Below are 21,923 nucleotides of genomic sequence, written 5' to 3'. Positions count from 1 at the left end.
CGCGACTCAGGAGCTCTTACTGGCTCTCCAGCTCTCACCCTTGGCCTTGACCACAGCATCGCGACCTGGCATACCAGCGGCGGCTGAGCTCGCTCGAGGGCCGGGACCTGAAGACGTAGAGTGCTTGCACCTAACCGCATTGCAAGAACATACAGCCATCAAGACTCAAGACCAGGCGCAACCCGCCTTGAGGTAGGGCCTCGTGAGTCCCGCACTGGCTCACGAGTGCCCAGATACACCTCGCAGCCCTGCCGTGCAAGCCACATGTCAGGGCGGGGTTGTACACGCCCCGGGGGCTCCTCCCGGAGGCCCCCTCCCACGCACAAGTGGAAGCACCATGCTCCGCGCTGGCCGTCAACACTGCCGAGGAGCGGCTATGCCCGTGCACAAGCAGAAGCACTATGCTCCGCGCTGGTAATAAACAACTGAGGGCGGCTTCATGGTCGCACCAACCTCAGGGAGCCCCAGAGCTCAGCGTCCGGCCTCACCGCAACGCCTCCCCTCAGGAGAGCCGCGCGAGGGGGCTGGGCACGGGGGCTGCGCTCGGGTCATGCCCAAGCGTACGCCACCCAACCAGGTCTCCTAGACCTGGGGGCTACGCTTGGGTCACGCCCAAGCGCACACCACCCAACCAGGTCTCCCGGACCTGGTCGTCGCACGCCCCTCCTGAGGCCTCGGCGAGGGCAGGTGTGGAAATTGTTTGCACGTCAAGGGGGACTCCCGAGCATCGCGACTCAGGAGCCTATCTGGTCACGTAGCCCCTCACTCCTTGGTCCGTCCTGGTCTTCGGTCGGCCCAATGGCGGTTGAGGTATGCGCGGGGCCGGGCTCTGCCGACGTAGAACATTAATCTATCCTCGCGAACTCTCCCTATAAGCTGTTTGCGCGTCAAGGGGGACTCGTGAGCATCGCGACTCAGGAGCCTAACTGGTCACGTAGCCCCTCACTCCTTGGTCCGTCCTGGTCTCCGGTCGGTCCAATGGCGGTTGAGGTATACGCGGGGCCGGGCTTTGCCGACGCAGAACACAAAGCAAATAGGAAGGAAAGCACAAAATCTCGAAGCAAATATTACAAACATATTGTCCTCACAATATTAAATGAAAAGTATAAACGCCTCCACGAGGCCTGATGCATGTTGCAGGAACAAAACAGGAGAGTAGCCGCAGGTCACCCCTGGACACCGCCATCGCCTGCGGAAGGTGCTCCTCCGTGGGTGACGCCATCTTCGCGTGCACCACCAGCCGCAGGATCGGCGGCATCGCCGGACAAGGGTGCGGAGACAAAGCCGCGGAACTTCTTCAGCAGGGCCTCCACCTGACCTTGCACAACTGTGGCGGCGGCTGTGCAGTGGTCATCAGCCACAGGCTCCAGCAGCTCGTCAAGACAAGCGTTGGGGTCGCGGAGGTGCAGATGGCTGAAGACGCGAGTCAATGCCGCTGAAGACAGGACGCGGGCTTCTGCCTCCGCCATGGGACCGACACCATCAACGACTTCCTCAAGCGCCTTCACCAAGAGAGGAAGCAGCTGGGCGGGGCCGTCCTCATCGGTGGCCAGCGACCTCTCCAAGCCGTGCTCGTAGAGCGTCTTCAGTGCCACGCAAGACCTCTTCTCGAGATCGGCAAAGGCCATGCGGTCTTCGGCCAGGACCCGCGCCTTGGCATCAAGATCGGCCTCCCTCGCCTTCACCTTCCGCTCCAGCTCTTCCAGCCGGCTGCGCTCGCCGGCCTGCGTCTTCCCCAACTCCCCAGCTCAGCGTCATGGTTCTTGACGGCGTCCTCCCGGGCCTTCATCTCCTCCTCCTTCACCTGGCGGCAGCGTGCTTCTTCGTCATGCTTGTCGCGCAGGCTCTTCAGCTCGTCCTCCAGCTCTCGGCAGTGGTCGCGGGCGGCCTTGGCGTCCTTCAGTGCCGCCTCACGATCGGCTGCAGCATTGGCAGCGCTCTGCTTCTCCTTCTCGGAGGACGCCGCAGCCTGACTCAGCGTCGTGCGAACCGCCAAGTCGGAGTGAAGCCAGCCAGAGCCCAGCTCTAGGCGTCTGGCCACCAGGCGCGGGTTCGCGCTCAGGATATCTGCCTGCAACTGGGTCATCTCCAAATGAGCGCGCTCTAGAACAGCGGCAGGAGCAGAAGAACCTGGGAGTGGAGGTGCAGCAGTGGGAGGAGGCGACGTCGTCACCAAGGCCTGGGAGACTACGGGTTTGGGAGCAGTCGGGACCTCCTCAGCCGAGCCAGGCGCCGGCACCTCAGGAGCCAGAGGGGCCGCGGGGACTGACTCCTCCCAGCGATGCTCCTCTTGGCCTCACGAAGACGATCGGGTTGGGGAGGTGCGAGCGCTAACATCTCCTTTCTCAGCAGAAGGGGGCGCAGCTGTGGTACCCTCTTTCCTCCTCTTCGCCGCCGATAGCAGCCTGGACAACCAAGACGAAGGTTAGGAAGCTGCGACATGAGCAAAAACAAGACGGAGATCAAGCACTTACTGGTCCACCGCGACGTATTCCACCTTCCGCTTGGGGAGCTTGAAGCCTGAAAGCCTCGGAGCCTGGGGAGTAGGCGCGCGGGCTCCGGGGGCAGAAGACGGCGCAGCAGGGGGGCTGGAGGCGGCCCCAGGAGGCGTCAAGACGGAGGCAGCATCTCGAGGAACCAACGACGACCTACCCCTTGTCGGGATGAGGGGCTGCTCCCTCTCCCCCGACGAGCGTCGGCCTCGGCGTCGTCAGGCAGGGCGCGGAGGATCTCGGCCTTGCTCAGAGGAGAAGTCTCCCCCACCTCTTCAAGAGTCTTCTCCGAGTCCACCTCCTCTTCCTCCTCCCCACGAGACTCGTCAGAGGACACCTCCACCGGCTTTGGTGCTACGTGGGCTCCTGTGAGCGCTGGCGGCACCAGCCCGCGCGCGTCAAAGGTCGGCCTGGAGGCGACAAATTCCTCCCAGTCCCTGCGGTGGAACAAAGGAACGAAGGCGCTAGGCGGGTACTCCTGGTTGTCCCCAACTATGAGGCGCAGGACAGCAGCCAGTTCGTCGCCAGGCAGGGCCCCCGGCCTCAGGCGGGTCTTGTTCCCCTCTTCTTCAAGCTCCCACAGGGGGGCGCGCGTGCCTGAAGTGGGGCAACTCGCAACATCAAGAACTCCCTCAGGAGCATGACCCCCGTCACCTTGGCCGCCTTCGCGTTGCCCGGCTTCAAGTCGGTCGCCATCTGCCTCAACACAGACGACGCCCGCTCATCAGCAAGCTCCGCCTTGGGCCACCCCTTGTTGGACTGGGGCGCCTCCGTTGGCAACACCAGACACGGATGGGTGCGCTTGGCGTCCATCATGACCCATTTGGATGGATATTGCCGGCCCTCTTCCCGGTGCTCGAGATTGAGTTGGCCTTGCTAGACGCGACGAAATTGGCGCATCCGGAGATTTGTCCATCGGTGATGCGAAGGAAGAAGAAGTGGCGCAGAAGCGCCACGGATGGCATCACGCCCAGGTACGCCTCGCAGTAATAGGCGAAGATGGACAGGAGGAGGATAGAGTTGGGATGGAGGTGCAACGCCAGTAGCCCGTAGTGGTCGAGGACCTCGTAAAAGAAATCGAAGAAGGGAGGAACCAACTCGACGGCGACGCTGCTCGAGAAGAAGGGGAAGAAGGTGCTTCCCTCAGGCTCCGGCACGTCGGAGGCAAGCCGGAGCTCCGTCTTCCCCCACTCATTGCCCTCCCCCGCCGTCAGCAGGCGCACGGAGGCGAGGCTCTTCTCTGTGACGGTGGGCGCTTCAAGAGCCGGCTCATACCAAGCCGGTGCCGAGGAAGTCTTGACCTGGCGCGGCGCCATGGGTCGCAGATGCGGAGCGAGATTGGAGCAGATCTGGAGGTAGCGGTGGCGAGGAGCGAGAAAGGGGATCTGGAGCAAGGCGAGGAAGAAGCAATGAAGGCAAGCACTGTCTGCACCGGCCTTTTGTCGAATTGAGCAGTTGCCGAGTCAGCGTGGGAAGCGCAGATGCCCACGTCCAATCAACCGCCATGCGTCGACCGAGGCCGCAAGCTTTTGGGGCCCGCGGCACTCCGCGCTTGACCTTTGGCTTCGCCTCGAAGCCAAGCCCGAGCGCACCTTGGGCCCGGGGGCTACTGTCGGCGTTCTGGGAACGGGGGTCCCCAGACTTGCCTGCCTGTGGCCCACGGCGTGGCTTTTCTAGCAGGCCTGTACGGCCCATCTTCATCAACAAGGCATTCAAGACCCTCGCGAGGGGCCAAGCCTCGCGAGGCGGACGATGCAAGACCTCCTCAGGAGCTACCTCTCCAGGCAGGCTCGCGAGGAGCGGAGATATCAAGGCGGGGCCAACCTCGCGAGGTTCTCATGACGTGAGCCATGACGATCAACACCAGGCGGGCGCCAGCGCGCGCATTGTCCTTGTTTCCTCTTGGGTGCTAAGGGAGGAGGCGCAGGCGCGGAGTACCAAGGCATCAGGCAAAGGTTTCCATATCGGTGCAACAAGACCAAGACCAGCAGGCCTGCAGGACGGAGGTCACCATGGAGCCCAAGACGGCGTCACCCCAGAGCCTTTTGCAGGCGAAGACCGCTTTTGTCAGGATAGCTTGTACTAGCTGTCCCCTTTCAAATTGCCCGCCGTTGTTGGCTCCCTTCCCGCTCAATATTTGGGAAGAGGACCAGGGCCTATATAAGTAGAACTAGCCACCGCGGTAGGGGCAACTAGTCTTGGATTGGATCCATCCCATCCTCACACCCACAAGTTCACCGAGCACAAGAACACCTCAACCTCAGGAGGTTGTTCTTCCCCTTGTACTGTTCATCATCAGCCCAAGAGGCAATCTACCACCACCACCACACTAGATTAGGGTGTTACACCACAATGGTGGCCCGAACTAGTATAAACCTCGTGTCCTTCTGTGTTGCGAGTTCGTTGAGTTCGTCCGCGAGATCTTAGCGAGCTAGGGCGTAGATCGGTAGGAGGGAAAGAACTTCGCGCGCACCCCAAAGTTCGAACCTTAAGGGTTTTGCCGGAACCCCAGATCTGACAGACATGGCTTTCTTCGGTTTGACAGAGGCCTCAGCAGCAGCAGCAAAGTCTTCGTTGAATTTCCTCACTGCTTCTCTGGCTTGTCTGGACAATTTGGCCTGGCGCTTGGCCCATTCATCAGGATAATCCTCACCGCGCTTGAGGCTGGTGGGATCTGCTTCTTGGCCAGGTGCCAACGAAGGTCTTGGGCATGGAGGATTTAGCGCGAATTTCTTCATGTATTTGGGAGTAACATATCTGTACTCCCTCCACTCTCTTGCCCATCTCCTCTCTATCCTTTGGATGCGCACCTTGCGCTGATTCTTGTCCTCCTTACCAAACTTGGCCTCATCAGGAGTGCAATAGTCTTTGTATATGTCATCGGGGATCTCAAAAGTAGTATTGATTTCAGGCCTCTTTCCTCCTTTCTGTGGCTTCTTTCCATCAACCATTTTCTTCAGCTGAGGAATTTGAACAATGGAATTCTCTGAAGATGTATGCAACTTTTCTTCAAGGAACGCTGCAAATGAGTTAAGTTGATGAGAACCTAGTGATTCAGCAGCGGACATGAGTACCTGCGAACAGAGTATAGTTGCGAGGAATTTGGAGAGGTCATATGCGTACTCAAAAGGTTTTTCAAAAAGAACAAGTTTGAGGAATTTGACCAGATGAGTCTTGAAGAATTTCACTAAGCGTTCTTTGTCTTAGGTTCCAGAGTTGTATAGATCGAAGATCCACACAATTAAGGAATCTTGAAGAAAAATTGTTGCTTAGAGAAACGAATCAAGAACAGATGACATGTGAGGTGTTTAGTGTGTGAAGAGTTTGAAGAATAAACACCTTTGAAGATTTTGTAGAAATCATTTGAATCAAAGAGGGCGATAAAAGTAAATTTTAATTACCCTAGACGAAGAACACGACGAACTGAGAGGTGGAGATGTGAAGTTCGTCAGTTCAGATCTTCCACGCCCTAACTCGGCAGAGGAAGACTACTACGGCGGCAGCGGAGTGAAGAAATCCGCAGCCGGCGCGAGTACGACGGCGACGAGGTCGAGGCAGTGAAGCTCTTCCTCACCGGCAACGATGAAGTAGCGGCGGCGCTAGGGTTTGAGAAGCTCGAGCGGGGGTGAGGTCGAGCCGAGTAAAAGAGAAGTGAGGAAGGGGAGGGGTGTATATAGCCACGGTGAAAAACTGTTCGCCTGAAGAAATAGGACGAACGTGCCCCTGACCCTTCTCATTCGCTTGACATGTGTCACCCACATACTGAGAAGTGGAGATCGTGTGTGATCGTGGGTAAATAGATAAGTATTTCGTGGAATGCGGAACGGTTTGAGCGGCAAAGCCGAAAATTCATCCGGTGGTGTGAATACCTATAAGGCCTTTGATTCACTGGTTGACTATCGTGAGGTGAATCCGATGGTCACAGACTCGTAACTTCAAGCACAACCATCCATCTCAATCCAATTTGGATAAGATAAGTTAGAAGTTCCGTTCGCAAATTCTTCAGCTGACAAGAACACAATGAAGATTTTGAACGAGTTTCAAATAGAACGCACATGAAGAATTTGTGAATAGATTGGGTTGAGTATAGCATAGAGGGGGAAGGGTCCGATCACATTCACTTAGGAGAAAAACCAACTTGAAGAATTAGCCATAATTGAATGCTGTAGAGGACATAAACTCTTATATATATAGCCAATGAAGAAAAACGACGGAAACAGTGAAGACAATGCAAAGATCAAGAAAAATGAACAACTGAGGAATTTCAAACTGAGGAAAAACTCAAATCGAAGATTTTCAACGTTTGTGGTGGCGTGACCCACCGTATAAGAATGATGATTTCAGACACCATGTACAATTGTCGTAGGGTTCTGAGAATGAAATTCTTCGTTAATTTCTTCACACTTAGAGTGTTATTCTTCATTGATTGAAGAAAAAGTTTCTTCATGTGTTGCACATCTAAGTCATCAATTTTGCATAAGTGTTAGGATGAGTGTCCTTTTCAAAGAACTTTCGACTATTCTAAGATATTTAGCTCACACCGCAACTTGCTAAATCTCCTCTCATCCAAGGGCTTAGTGAAGATATCGGCTAGCTGTTCTTCAGACTTCACATGCTCAATAGAAATGTCGCCCTTCAACACATGATCACGAAGAAAATGATGACGAATCTGAATGTGCTTTGTGTTCGAGTGCTGAACTGGGTTGTGAGCAATCTTGATGGCACTCTCATTGTCACAGTAGAGAGGCACATTCTTCACGTTGACGCCGTAGTCCTTGAGAGTTTGCTTCATCCACAGCAATTGAGCACAGCAAGAACCAGCAGCAATGTACTCAGCTTCAGCAGTAGACAGTGATACGCAGTTCTGTTTCTTCGAGGACCAACAGACCAAAGATCGTCCGAGGAAATGACATGTGCCAGATGTTGACTTGCGGTCCACACGATCACCAGCATAGTCAGAGTCTAAATATCCAATGAGATCAAAAACCGAGCCCTTGGGGGTACCATAATCCAAGTGTTGGTGTGTGAGCTAGATATCGAAGAATATGCTTCACAGCCATATGGTGTGATTCCTTCGGTGTAGTTTGGAATCGGGCACACATGCAAACACTAAGCATAATATCTGGCCTAGATGCACATAAATATAATAAAGAACCAATCATGGAGCGGTATACCTTTTGAACGAAGTCAATACCATTTTCATTAGTGCATAGATGGCCATTTGTGGGCATTGGAATTTTGACGCCTTTGCAATCTTGCATGCCGAATTTCCTCAGTACATCCTTGAGGTATTTCTCCTGAGATATGAATATGCCATTGCGCTGTTGACGAATTTGAAGACCTAAGAAGAATTTCAACTCTCCTATCATAGACATTTCATATTCCTCTCTCATCATATAACCAAATTCGTCAGTGTAACGTTGGTCAGTACAGCCAAAGATAATATCATCAACATATATTTGGCACACAAACAATTCACCATCATAAGACTTAGTGAAAAGAGTTGGGTCAAGTGAACCGGGTTTGAAGCCTTTCTTCATGAGGAATTCCTTCAAAGTATCATACCACGCCCGAGGGGCCTGCTTGAGGCCATAGAGGGCCTTATTGAGTCTGAAGACTTTGTCAGGATGCTTTGGATCTTCAAAACCTAGGGGTTGAGCAACATATACTTCTTCCTCAAGCTTACCATTGAGGAATGCACTTTTCACATCCATTTGATATAAAGTGATATCATGATGGTTAGCATAAGCAAGTAATATGTGAATAGCCTCAAGTCTAGCAACAGGTGCAAAAGTTTCATCGAAATCAATTCCTTCAACCTGTGTGTAGCCTTGAGCTACAAGCCGTGCCTTATTCCTCACCACAAGGCCATTTTCATCTTGCTTGTTGCGGTAGATCCACTTTGTGCTAATGATATTGTGCTTGCGAGGATCTGGACGTTTGACCAGTTCCCAGACGTTGTTGAGCTCGAATTGATGTAATTCTTCTTGCATAGCTTGAATCCACTCAGGCTCCACAAATGCTTCATCTACCTTAGTGGGCTCTGTGATAGAGACAAAAGCAAAGTGCCCACAAAAGTTAGACAAATGTGAAGCTTTTGAGCGTGTGAGAGGACCTGGTGCTTCAATGTCATCGATGATTCTCTCAATTTGCACTTCGTTTGCAATGCGAGGATGAGCGGGTTGTCGTCGAGGAATTTGATCAGCATTTTCTTCAGGACCATTTTCCTCAGCACCATTTTCTTCAGGTGCACCAGCTCGACGTTCTTCATGTTCTGGAATGAATTCTTCAGCTGATTCTTCGGTAGGAATGACATCCTCAGTAGCCTTGAATTTGATAGATTCCTCATGTGATTGTTTATCTAGCACAGAAGGTAGGTGCTCTCTTTGCGAGCCATTAGTTTCATCGAACCGCACATCTACAGTTTCAACAACCTTGTGAAGAACGTTGTTGAAGACTCTGTAGGTGTGCGAGTCCTTTCCGTAACCAAGCATAAAACCTTCATGTGCTTTCGGTGCAAATTTAGAGTTGTTATGAGGATCTCTAATCCAACATTTAGCACCGAAGACTTTGAAATAACTCACATTGGGTTTCTTGTCAGTGAGGAGTTCATAGGCAGTCTTCTTGAAGAATTTGTGAAGATATACCCTGTTGATGATGTGGCACGCAGTATCAATTGCCTCAATCCAGAAACGACGAGGCGTCTTGTACTCATCAAGCATAGTGCGAGCCATCTCAACAAGAGTTATGTTCTTGCGCTCCATGACGCCATTCTGCTGAGGAGTATAAGGAGCAGATAACTCATGAGTAATACCAAGTTCATCAAGATAGTCATCAAGACCAGAATTCTTGAACTCAGTTCCATTGTCACTTCTGATGTGCCTGATCTTCACACCAAAGTTGGTTGAAGCCCTCGAGGAAAATCATTTGAAGACTTCCTGCACCTCATGTTTGTAAATGACAATATGTACCCATGTGTAACGAGAGTAATCATCAACAATAACAAAGCCATATTGAGATGCATCATTTGTGACTGCAGAATAATGGTTAGGACCAAAGAGATCCATATGAAGCAATTCAAATGGTCGAGTGGTAGTCATGATTGTCTTCGCTGGATGTTTGGCCTTGGTCATCTTTCCAGCTTCACAGGCTCCACACAAATGATCCTTGAGGAATTTGACATTCTCAATGCCAATGACATGCTTCTTCTTTGCAAGCGTGTGCAAATTCCTCATGCCTGCATGACCAAGTCGTCGATGCCATAGCCAGCCTTCTGAAGCTTTTGCAAGTAGGCACACAGCTGGTTGTGGTCCTGTAGAGAAATCAACAGTATAGAAGTCTTCTCTCCTAAAGCCTTTGAAGACTTTGGAATTGTCAGCTTCCATGATCACAACACAACGATACTTGCCAAAGACAACAACCATACCAAGATCACAAAGCATTGAGACAGACATGAGGTTGTATCCTAAGGACTCGACAAGCATGACTTTGTCCATGTGCCGATCCTTTGAGATCGCAACCTTACCTAGACCCAATACCTTGCTTTTGCCTTTGTCAGCGAAGATGATATGCTTCAGATGCGATGGAGATAAGGGAGCATCCATCAATATATTCTTGTCACCAGTCATGTGATTTGTACATCCACTATCGAGGACCCACTCAGTGGCTTTGGGTTGATCATCCTGCAGATGAATTAGTGCAGCTTACGAACTCATATACTTCATCAGTGAAGAATATGACATCAATTCATCAGATCAGTTTCATCAAGCAATAGAACAGATAAAGCAGTAGAGGACGTGAGAAATGAAAGTTCATTTCTTCATGATTAGCCTGCGTCCTTTCAGGCAGTTTCAGGTCTCCAGCAAATTCTTCAGACGTTTGAGCACGTCTGGAGACCTGACCCTGCATAAGACATTAGTTCTTTTTCTTCACCACCCACATCTGAAGGGGTGGCAAAGAGTTCATCACTCTGCGAGCTCCATATGAGAAAGGTGGCATAGATTCCAGTCCATTTCGTTTCACATAGGAGTTAGGATAAGCATATGAATAAGCAGAGAAATTCTTCGAAGACTTATGAACATAATGATTAGAAGAATAATGCTCATATTCATAGACCTTAGCTCTTCCCTGCGAAACAGAGGTGTTAGCACGATGATAATCATATGAGGACTTTGATCCTTTTGAGGAATTTGATCCACGTGAGGAATTTGGTCCGTATGAGGACTTGGATCCATATGAAGAATTTGGTCCATATGAAGAATTTGATCTGGGGTTCCTATTCTTCACAAGTGATGTCATGAGGACATTCACCTGAAGACTTTCGAGGCATCTTTTGGGAACCCAGATTTTCTTCATAGGGGAACCGTTCCTGCAGTTAGTGCCAACATATCTAGCAAATACTTCACCATCCTGATTTTTGAACAGTTTATAGTTGGAGTCAAATGACTCATTTGAAGAATGAGGAGATTCACATGTAAAGTCAGATAAATTGGATGGATCAACTGGAGGTCCTTTTGCAGCAACCCATGAGGTTTTGGGGTACTGCTCAGGCTTCCAATATGTACCATCAGCATTGAGTTTCCTCTCAAAGCTAATACCCTCTTTCCTAGGGTTCCTGTTGAGGATCTGCTTTTTAAGCACATCACAAAGAGTCTGATGCCCTTTGAGGCTTTTGTACATGCCTGTCATGTACAATTCCTTCAGCCCTGCATCATCAGTGATACTAGCAATGTCCTCAGGTGAGGAATTAGTGATAGCAGAGACAGGTGAAGAATTTGCAGCATTGGAAGCATTTGAACATTCAGGGGAAGAATTAGCAGATTCACGTTCAATGCATTCAAACATGGAGGAACAAATTCTTCCTGAGAAGCGCTGATATGTTGAGCAAGCAATGAATCGCGCTCCTTCTGAAGATCTTCATAACTCACTCTTAGCTTTTCAAGATCTTGTTTTCTCTGAAGAAATTCATAAGAAAGCTTCTCATGATCAGATAAGAGAGTGTTATGATGACCTTCAAGGTTTTCAAACCTAGACTGAAGTCTCTGAAGATTTTCAGTTAAGGTTTTAGTGCGATCCATTTCTTCACCCAACATATCATCACTTTTGTCTAGCATATTTTGAACCTTTTCAAAAGCCTTTTGTTGTTTCACAGCAATCTTAGCAAGTTTAGAGTAGCTGGGCTTGAGGTTTTCATCAGATTCATTCTCACTTGATTCAGAGGAGGTATATTTGAGTACCTTGGCACCCTTTTCCATCAAGCAATAGGTGGGAGCATAGTCATCATTGTCTTCATCAGCCTTGTTAATGGAGCCATTTTCTTTAGAGTTGAAGATAGACTTGCTGACGAATGCAGTAGCGAGAGCTAGACTCGCCACACCAGACTCGGACTCCTCAGATGCCTCCTCTTCCTCATGTTCCTCAGATTCAGCCGTAGAGTCCATTTCCTTGCCAATGAATGCCTGAGCCTTCTTGGACCTGCTCTTCTTGTGAGATGAAGACTTCGAGGATTTTGATGATGAAGACTTTGAAGATTTCTTCTTCTTCTTCTTCGCATCATTAGAACTGTAATCCTTGTATTTCTTCTTCTTTGATTCCTTTTCCCACAGAGGACAATCTTGAATGTAGTGACCAGGTTTCTTGCACTTGTGGCATAGCCTCTTCTTGTAGTCAATGGATGAGGAATCATTGCTCCTTGAGGATCTTCCAAAGCGACCACGTCTTGAGAACCTCTGGAATTTCTTCACGAGCAGTGCTAGCTCCTGGCTCAGTTCTTCAGGATCACCAAGGCTACTACCAGAATCTTCACCTTCAGATTCAGAGACAGCCTTGGCCTTCAGGGCACGTGGTCTGCCATAGCTCGAACCATAGAGATCTCTCTTTTCAGCAAGCTGGAACTCATGAGTGTTTAGCCTCTCGAGGATATTAGCGGGATCAAGTGACTTGTAATCAGCACGTTCTTGTATCATCAATGTCAGAGTGTCAAATGAGGAATCAAGCGATCTCAGCAATTTCTTCACCACCTCATGGTCGGTGATGTCAGTGGCACCAAGTGCTTGAAGCTCATTTGAGATGTCAGTGAGGCGATCTAAGGTTTCCTGAACATTTTCATTGTCGAGTCTTTTGAAGCGGTTGAAGAGATTGCGAAGAACGTCAACACAAGAGTCACGTTGAGTTGAGACTCCTTCATTCACTTTGGACAGCCTATCCCAGATAAGCTTAGAAGTTTCCAAAGCACTCACTCTTCCATACTGGCCTTTGCTCAGATGGCCACATATGATGTTCTTCGCTTGAGAATCGGGTTGCTTGAATCTCTTCACATCAGTAGCGTTCAGAGAAGGTGTGACTGAGGGAACACCATTTTCCACAACATACCAGAGATCGTTATCAATTGCCTCAAGATGCATTCGCATCTTATTCTTCAAGTAGGGGTAGTCCGTCCCATCGAAGGTAGGACACCCAGCAGAGACCTTGATCATACCTGCGGTCGACATAACTAAAACTCCAGGCGGTTAAACCAAAATCACACAGAACAAGGGAGTACCTTGCTCTGATACCAATTGAAAGTGCGTTATATCGACTAGAGGGGGGTGAATAGGCAATTTTTATAAATTCTTCACTGAGGAATTTGCTGGTGAGGAAATTCCATAGCGAAGAACTACTTGCAGCGGAATAAGTACTCAAAAGTAAACATAACAGAACACAAGCATACTCATCATGATGAAATGAAGACAAGCACTGAGTACAGAAAGCGTAAACACAGGATAACACAAGATGAAGACAAACAGACTGCAGAAATTGAACTAAGGAAATTGAGAAAGTCTTCAGTCAAAGTCTTCAAACACAGATATGAACAAGTGCACAGTTATGAGGAAATGAAAGAGTTGAGGAAATAGAACCAGTAAGCTTGGTGAAGACAATGATTTGGTAGACCAGTTCCAACTGCCGTCTTAGTTGTACGTCTGGTTGGAGTGGCTAGGTATTTAAACCTGAGGACACACAGTCCTCACCGTATTCTCCTTGAGCTAAGGTCACACAGACCTCGCCCAATCACTCGTGGTAAGTCTTCAGATGACTTCCAAACCTTCACAGACTCGGTCACTCGGCGATCCACAATTCCTCTTGGATGCTCTAGACCATGACGCCTAACCGTCTGGAAGAAGCACAGTCTTCAAAGGTAACAAGCGTCGGATCCACGCAGGATCAATCTCTTCCGTGATGCTCAATCACTTTGGGTTTGTAGGTGTTTCGGTTTGGGTTTTCCTCACTCGATGATTTTCGCTCAAAGTCCTCGGAGGATGGGATGCTCTCAAATGACAAGTGTCAGTTTCTCTCGGAGCAGCCAACCAGCTAGTGGTTGTAGGGGGCGGCTATTTATAGACTAGGGAGCAGCCCGACATGATAAGACATAAATGCCCTTCAATGATATGATCGTTAGGTGGGTAGATATTTTGGGACAGCTGGCACAAGGCACAACAACGGTCGGAAATTTCAGTATCAAATTCCTCAGGGCTATCATGTTCCTCACTGTGTAGGCAATCCGCACTGGCGAATTCCTAACTCCTCAGTCAGAACAAATTCCTCAGAGACCAGAAGAACTTCGTCTCTGTCACTGAAGAATATGACTGAAATGTATGAGATTTCCAATGGCTTCACTCGAAGGGATTGGTAGGTGTAGGATTTTGAGTTGAGCATCACTTGGAAATTTTTCCTTAGTATTTTCTCGACCCCCTTTAACAGTACGGTGTTTCCTATGACTCAAGAAAGAGAAAATGAAACTACGAGAACAAAAGTCTTCACGCTTCATGTTCCTCGAATGAATACCAAGTCTTCAAGGTCACACCAATTTCTTCACTTTCAAAGTCTTCAGAATTCCAAAGTCGTCAGTATAGACTTATAGACCTGTGTACACTCACAAACACATTAGTCCCTTAACCTATAAGTCTTCAATACACCAAAATCACTAAGGGGCACTAGATGCACTTACACGAAGAACCAATGAAGTTGTTAAATATGGATTCATCAAGCTCCATGTTTCCATAGCCATCATACCACGTCGAACCCATCGATGGCCTACAAATGACCAAAAGAATGAAAAAGCTTCTCCGACATTTCATTGAACACATAGAGTGCGAGGTGTATATCTATGGGAGTTGGACGTACCTAGGCGGCGTCCGATGGCAGCATGGCCAGTGACATTGCGGGTTGGGGCCTCCGTAAGCTGTGGGTTGGGGACGACGATGACGAAACTACAGTGGCGGTTGTGCGGACGAGGCAGAAAAGAGAAGAGGAATAGGTAGGGCATGCAAGGAGGGGGGCGTCAAGAGAATTTGTTCGGGCCCTTGCAGTCTGTCTTACGCGGCGGGTATGAGGGCTCTAGTGGCAGATGCTCTAAGAGCATCTCTAGCAGACCCCGTAAAAAAGCCCTGACCCGCAAAATAACCGCCAAAATGCGGGTCGGCGAGAAAAATCGTGCCCGAATAGACCCCGCAAATGCATCCGGCCCGTAATTTTTTTTAGGTGCGCGGCAAAATCTCGACCCCAACCCGCGAATACGCGGGTCCCCCCTCCCCGTCGGCGCCCTGTATATAGCGAGAGCGGTTGGTCGCGAGGACATTTTAGCCCGCGCTTTTCCCCACCTACCACCTCCCCTCTCCCCCTCGCCCCGCCGCCGGGCCAGCGCCCACGATTCCGACGACAGTAGCCAGCGGGATCACGCCGAAAGGCCGCCACACGTTCGAGGTTGCCCTCCGCCACCCCCTCCTGCTTCGGCGGGCCGAAAAGTTGTAGATCTGCAGCCGCTCATCGCGAGTGGCCGGATTTGGCTTTTCCGGTCGCCGCTGGCTGCGCCAAGCGATGGAATGGTCAGGGAGCACCCCGCGTAGCCCTGGCAAAGCCTCATCGCCGTATGCAGGTACGGGTTCGTCCTATCGCCGCTGCCGACGGTTTGCCGGCATGGATTCGGCCGGCCGTCCGCCGGGCTCGGCGCTCGCGTAGCGGTTCTGCGGCTCGCCGATGCTGCTCATACAGTGCGATGACTACACGCAGACAGTACTGCGGCTAACTTCGGGCACGCCGAAGCACCCCGGATGGGTGTTCTTCAAATGCCCTATGTATCCAATGATGTTGAAAAAGCAAAGAAATGTATTATCTTGTGTCAAATTGAAGTGCAAATTTCGGATTTGCGGGCCGGCGGCAGCGGCGCAAGAGCAGAACCCGCAAAGCCGACCCGTAAAAGAGCATATTCCGCGCTTTTATACGGGTCCCTTTTGGGGGTCTGCCTTTGCGGCCGCCCGCGCCGGCCCGCCAAGCCGTTTTTCCACGAACTGCAAACGCGTTTTGCGGGTCAGCGTTATACGGGGTCTGCTAGAGATGCTCTAACTTGTCATAGTGCAACCGCAGTTTCGGCGCCTACCATATTTTGCCTAGGAAAAAGTACAAGATTCTCCACACAAAAGCATGAGTTTAGCAATCCAACACCCTAAACACAAAAACCAGCTTTACAAATAACTGTTCACATCCAATATGTTATATCCTAACAAAGATCTTCAGTTTCAACACAAGAGCATATGACCACTTAGTTAAGTTCAAGGATTTCATTAAAGAAAAACTATAAGCATGTAGCATTATTGTCGGAGTTGTATGTTTGCCTCCTCCTATGCTTAAATCCTGGCTTCGCCCTTGAAAACAGAACCTGCCAGTCACCACTACGCGTCGCATGCCTATCCTCCATGCTTGCTTGTGTGCGCTCCTCACCTCCTCACAAACACGACAACACTGGTGTCCTGGACTCAACGTTGCCCTTCTCCGTTTTGGCTATTTCCACTTCTCGACACAGTCCTGTAACAAATTACGGACCTGTAGTCATCTTAACAAGTGATCATGTTTATTGGCTTGGTTATTTTATTTCTATGGTTCAAGGGGGTTTTGAATTTTGACAAAGTTCCGCTTTTGTTTCATTACCTCTTCATTTTGTTCTATGTTCATTTCCAGCTATATTCTTTTGTATAGTCTTGCTAAATCTCAGTCAACTCGGAGTTGGTTCCGTCTAAGTCAATGTTATATTCGTGAGATCTTACATTAAGATCTTTTTTTCTTTAAAAAGAAGATCTCAATGTAAGATCTATGCAAATATTTCGGTTCAATTTTTTTCCTCCTCACATGCTATGTGACATGACGGAGACTTGGTTAAGTCTCAGTCGGAGTGGGCTGAGACCTAGGCACATCCTTTGTTGTATTTGTCTTCAGAATATCTACATTCGTTTTCACATCTGATAATTTTTATAGAAAGAAATATGATAATGCTCGATTTCTTTCATTCCCATTCCTATTTCTATCCCTCCTGTACTTTCTTGGCCTATTTTGTCATCTAGTTGACCTCTCTCGCAGTCTCCACCAAAGCCAACAATGGATGCGCGCGTGTGCACACTTTATATATATGTCAGTCAACTGGATTTTATATTTGAGTCATTTTTTCCTGACCTATGTTGTTTATTGTGTGGGCTTGTTTCTTTTTTGACTGACCTCTTATTTGGGTCAGTCGAATTTCTTTTGGGCCGAAGCCCATTAACTATGCGATCCAGTCCTCCTCTCTCTCGCTTCATTTTTCTAATATTTTTATGTTTTTATGTGTTTTTGCTTTTGTTTTTCTGTTTCTCTTTGTTAGTTGTTTTTATTTTTTGTTTTGTGGATATTTGTGGGATGTTGGATGAGTGTAATGTACACACATAAATACTTTGCAATATGTGTAAAATTACACTACTATATGATTATTGTTTGTGAACTAAAAAAGTGTAATTTAAGAGCGAAGTTGTGCGCAAGTTTTGAAAACTTTTTTCGTTATTTTGTTATTGGGTAATAATAATGCTACTAAATCATTGTTCCTTATTTTAATTAATTAATTTATTTTCGTTTCATCTTAAAGGGTGACACTAATGACAATGATTTATTCTTCCTTAGAAAAACTTATTAATTTGATTTTGTTTTAATTTTTATTATTTTATTTTCTTTCTTCTTATAAGGTAATATCAATGTCGATAATTCATTCCTCCTTAGAAAGCCTCATTATTTTATCTTGTCCTACTTTTTATTTTATTTAATTTTTTCCTTAAAGAGTAATACCTAAGCCACTAATTCATACTCTTTTGAAAACTTTGGTATTTTGGTTTTTCAGTTTTATTTTATTTCTGTTATTCTTTAATGATAATAATAATACCAATGCCGCAAATTCATTTCTTCTCAGGAAACTTCGTTTTTTGTGAAAATTACACTATTATATTCTTATTCCCGCATATTATAAAAAAGTGTAACTTCTGTGCAAATTGTTTGCAAAATATTTCATTATCTGTTTTATTATTTTCAGTTCCTTTCTTCTTAACGGGAAACCAATGACACTAATTCATTATTTCTTAGAAAACTTCATTATTTCAATTTGGTTGAAGCTTTAATTTCATTTTATTTATTCTTTAAGGGTACCAATACCTCTAATTCATTCCTACTTAGGAAACTCTTTTTTTTGTGAAATTTCACTATTTGTGCTTATTCTTGCATATTATAAAAACACGCAATTTCAATTCAAACCGTGTGCAAATCTTGTCATAATTGTTTTATTACTTTTCCTTCTTCTTAAATGGTAATACCATGATCACTAATTCATTATTTTTATTCGGATAAGTACAGACACCATGAATCAAATACCAATGCCACTAATTCATTCTTTCTTTAGGAAATTTCCTTTTTGCAAATAAAATTCACTATCATGTGTCTATTCTTGCATGTTATAACAAAGCGCAATTTATGTGCAAATTTTGTAATTATTTTGTTTTAGTTTGTTGTATCTTTTTATTTCCTATTTAAGGGTATTTTTGCTTCATTTTTATTTCTATTTTCTATTTCTATGGGTTTTTCCTTTTCCTTTTTTCTTTCTTTTATTGGTTATGTTTTGTTTTCTGTGTGTTTTTGGCTGAGTGTAATTATATACAAACAAATACTATATAATATGTGCCAACATTTCATGATTATATGATTACTTTTGCATATTATCATAAAGTGTAATTTTGGTGCAAAGTTGTGTGCAAGTTTTTTTTTAATTCTCTTTCGTCTTAAAGGAAATACAGTATTTCAGTTACACTCTGTGTAAATTATAGTAGAATGCGAAAATGCACTATTATCTGCTTATTCTTAGCATATTTCAAAAAGTGCAATATCAGTGCAAATTGTGTGCAAGTTTTGAAAGTTTTTTTTCCTTTTCTTTCTTCTTAAAGTGTTCCATTCTTTCTTAGAAAACTTTATTATTTTAGTTTTGTTTTAGTTTTTTTCTGAAAGGGTAATACCAATGCCAGAACTGTTTTACTGTGTTTGTTCATTCATTCTAGTCTGTACGTAGTCTCTATTGAAATATTCAAATCGTCTCATTTATGTACGGCTTATATTTTATGTACTAATGCAGCAGTTCACAAGTGTATGTGCATGCATGAATGGTTTGTACGCATGCACCCGCAACTTAAAAATTCAATTTGAGTAAAACATGAAAAAAGTAAAGAAAAAAAAGAGAGTTAACATAATGAAGCATGCACCTTACGGTTAGAGGCGCGCTTGACTGAAACATGTTTGGGTCAGTCAACTGACTCAAATCTTGTTTTCAGTCCCGCGCGTGCACCATGTGCTCAAATTCACCGGGCACCGGCCGATGCGCTAATTAATGAATCGTAGATTGCATCGAACTACCGGTGCTACATCGAACGTCGGTGGAGCGCAATTTCGCAGCGCTTCCATCGATCTGTCCATTTAACAACTGATTCTCTCCAACGAAGTGAGCAAACGATTGAACCAGCCCAATGGGCCAGCTACACGCATCTAGCAGCACTGCGCCGTTAACCAACTAGGCTAACATGGCAACTTGCGGTTACTCTGGCGCCAAGTCTAGCAAAAAATTGTGTACCTTGGGACGGTCAACTCATCATCTTTCTCAAGCTACAGATCTGAAAAGCAAATCTACACACGATCTACTGTATTGTATGTTAGTACATTGCAAACACTGGTTTGTTAACGAAGAGACGGTTTTCACTTAAGGTCGCATAGCTAGGAAGCCACTGCAAGAGAGGTGTCACTGAAAGCTAACCCAGGATGGACAAGAAATGCAGCAGAGAGGAGTCGAGCTGGCTGGAGGTTGAGTTGGCCTCGCCGTGCACGGCGAAGAAGGCGGAGAAGGCGTCCATCGTCAACCCCAGGCGACGGAGCTCCGCGGCGAATGCCGTGGCGCTGGCCTTGATCATGACGATCCCGCCCATCCTTTTCATCTTCAGCGGCCGCCTCGACGCGCCGGCGGTGTGGATCAAATCCACCGTGGCCGGCTTAGGTAATTGAAATTTTCGTGTTTTCTCCACTGACGCCCAAACTGTTTAGGTTTTTATCAGTTTGGTTCTTCCATGCTACGAACGCCCGTGGTTGCACTAGCATGTACAGTAAAAAAATTGGGGGGTGTTACTCTGAGTCTCTGACTAAATTATGCTCCATTCCAGCTGCAGAATCATCCAAGAAGAAAGACATGCTTCTTGGGGGCCTTCTCCTTCCAGGATTGGACGAGCAATCCTGCGCCAGCCGGTACCAGTCCGTCTACTACCGCAAGAACATGACACGCTCGCCGACACCGTATCTCATCGACCGGCTGCGGCAGCAGGAGGCGCTGCAGCGGCGATGCGGTCCAGGCACCGACGCGTACCGGAGAGCCTCCGACAGGCTGAAATCCGGGGTAAAGGACGTCGACACCGTCGACGGCTGCAGCTACCTCGTGCTGCTGTCTTACCGGGGCCTCGGCAACCGGATACTCGCCGCGGCCTCGGCCTTCCTCTATGCCATGCTCACCGACCGCGTGCTGCTCGTCGACCGGGGCAAGACCATGGGCGACCTCTTCTGCGAGCCCTTCCCGGGGACCACGTGGCTGCTGCCCCTCGACTTCCCGCTCCAGGGCTACAAGGACCTCGGCGAGGACGCGGCGGAGAGCTACGGCAACGTGACTACGCTGCGCAACGAGACCGGCGGGTCGTCGTCGGAGCACCGGTTCGTGTACATGCACCTCGACCACGCCGCGTCCGTCGAGAACAAGCTCGCCTACTGCGACGACCACCGGCAGTTCCTCCACCGGGTCCAGTGGGTGGTCATGAGGACGGACGGCTACATTGCGCCCATCCTCTTCCTCAACCCGGCGTACCAGCAGGAGCTCCACCGGATGTTCCCCCGGAAAGACTCCGTCTTCTACATCGTCTCGCGGTATCTTCTCCACCCGACGAACGACGTCTGGGGCATGGTCACGCGGTTCTACGACTCCTACCTCAAGAACGCCGACGAGCGGCTGGGCATTCAGATCAGGGCCTTTGTCAAGGACGACAAGCCGGTCCAGCACATCTTGGATCAGATCCTCGCGTGCACCTCTCAAGAGCGCCTCCTGCCGGGGGTGCTGCCAAGCGCCGGAGGAGCACCGCCCCCGCCGACGACGACGGCCGGCGCGCGGTCCAAGGCCGTCCTCGTGACGGGCCTCAACGGGTGGTACCACGACAGCATCCGGGAGATGTACTGGCGGTCGGCGAGCGCGAACGGGGAGGTGGTGAGCGTGCACCAGCCGAGCCGCGAAGAGCACCAGCGTATGTTCCACCGGATGCAAGACATGAAGGCGCTGGCCGAGATGTACCTGCTGAGCATGACCGACAAGATCGTCACCAGCGGCTGGTCGACGTTCGGATACGTCGGCACCGCTCTCGGCGGGCTCACGCCATACATCATGTTCAAGCCGGAGGACCAGAACCCGAAGGTGCCCGACCCGCCGTGCAAACGGGCGATGTCCATGGAGCCGTGTGCTCAGGGGCCGCCATACTTCGAGTGCACCAGGAAAGAAGTCGACAAACTCCTCGACACTAGTAATCTGGTGCCTCATGTCCGGGCTTGCGAAGACATGTCTTGGGGTCTGAAGCTCACTGAGCCGATCTCCGAGAAGGATGTGTAGAATTTTCGATCACAGCTTACACCGTAATTCGTGAGAAGCATGTTTTTCCGCAGGGTGGTGGAGAGAAAGTGCCGCAAATAAACAATGCAAATCATGATACTCTCTTCGATCCGTATTATATGGATCGGAGGGAGTACACTTTATGTAAGTTTCACATATGAATTATCTAAGTGACCCAGAAGCCAGAACTACCTGAGTAATTCGTGTATTTGCGTGGCTAGACATAGAAAATTAGAGATTTTTTATGGTACATTGTTCTACACAATTTAATTTGTAGCATTAAGTTGATTCAATGGTCAGTCTCAAGGGTTTTTTCGGTCAAGTTTCCCGTTAACCGGTTGGTTATCCGAAATTCGGTTGCCCCCCGAAATTTTGTTACCGTTCGAAAAGTTTGAATTTAAACATGAAAATGGTGCATTGCAATGTAGCAGTCGTGC

At 48.3% G+C, this 21,923-nt stretch overlaps 2 protein-coding genes across 2 annotated transcripts; one reads left to right on the top strand and one right to left on the bottom strand.

The window, feature by feature from the left end:
* Positions 1–2,345: 2,345 nt before the first annotated feature.
* Positions 2,346–12,457, bottom strand: LOC141026924 (uncharacterized). The gene is made up of 2 exons (XM_073503808.1): positions 11,583–12,457; positions 2,346–2,433 (listed from the first exon to the last, which is right to left on the bottom strand). The coding sequence occupies exons 1-2, from the start codon at positions 12,455–12,457 to the stop codon at positions 2,346–2,348; spliced, it is 963 nt and encodes a 320-aa protein (XP_073359909.1).
* Positions 12,458–19,281: 6,824 nt separating this feature from the next.
* LOC109756193 (probable fucosyltransferase 7) lies at positions 19,282–21,711 on the top strand. The gene is made up of 2 exons (XM_020315057.3): positions 19,282–19,845; positions 20,009–21,711. The coding sequence occupies exons 1-2, from the start codon at positions 19,614–19,616 to the stop codon at positions 21,484–21,486; spliced, it is 1,710 nt and encodes a 569-aa protein (XP_020170646.1). The 5' UTR covers positions 19,282–19,613; the 3' UTR covers positions 21,487–21,711.
* The last annotated feature ends 212 nt before the right edge of the window (positions 21,712–21,923 follow it).

The sequence above is a fragment of the Aegilops tauschii genome, chromosome 7, assembly GCF_002575655.3.
Source record: "Aegilops tauschii subsp. strangulata cultivar AL8/78 chromosome 7, Aet v6.0, whole genome shotgun sequence".
Taxonomy (NCBI): Eukaryota; Viridiplantae; Streptophyta; class Magnoliopsida; order Poales; family Poaceae; genus Aegilops; species Aegilops tauschii.
The sequence above is the reverse complement of the archived record's forward strand: the minus strand, read 5'-3'. Positions and strand labels throughout refer to the sequence as shown.

Excerpts from the sequence above, each read along its gene's own strand:
- LOC141026924 (XM_073503808.1), bottom strand. The coding sequence starts at position 12,457 with ATGATACAAGAACGTGCTGATTACAAGTCACTTGATCCCGCTAATATC. Across the intron at positions 2,434-11,582 it reads CTAGACAAAAGTGATGATAT|CTTCCTAACCTTCGTCTTGG; the intron begins GTTGGGTGAAGA and ends CTCATGTCGCAG.
- LOC109756193 (XM_020315057.3), top strand. The coding sequence starts at position 19,614 with ATGGACAAGAAATGCAGCAGAGAGGAGTCGAGCTGGCTGGAGGTTGAG. Across the intron at positions 19,846-20,008 it reads ATCCACCGTGGCCGGCTTAG|CTGCAGAATCATCCAAGAAG; the intron begins GTAATTGAAATT and ends GCTCCATTCCAG.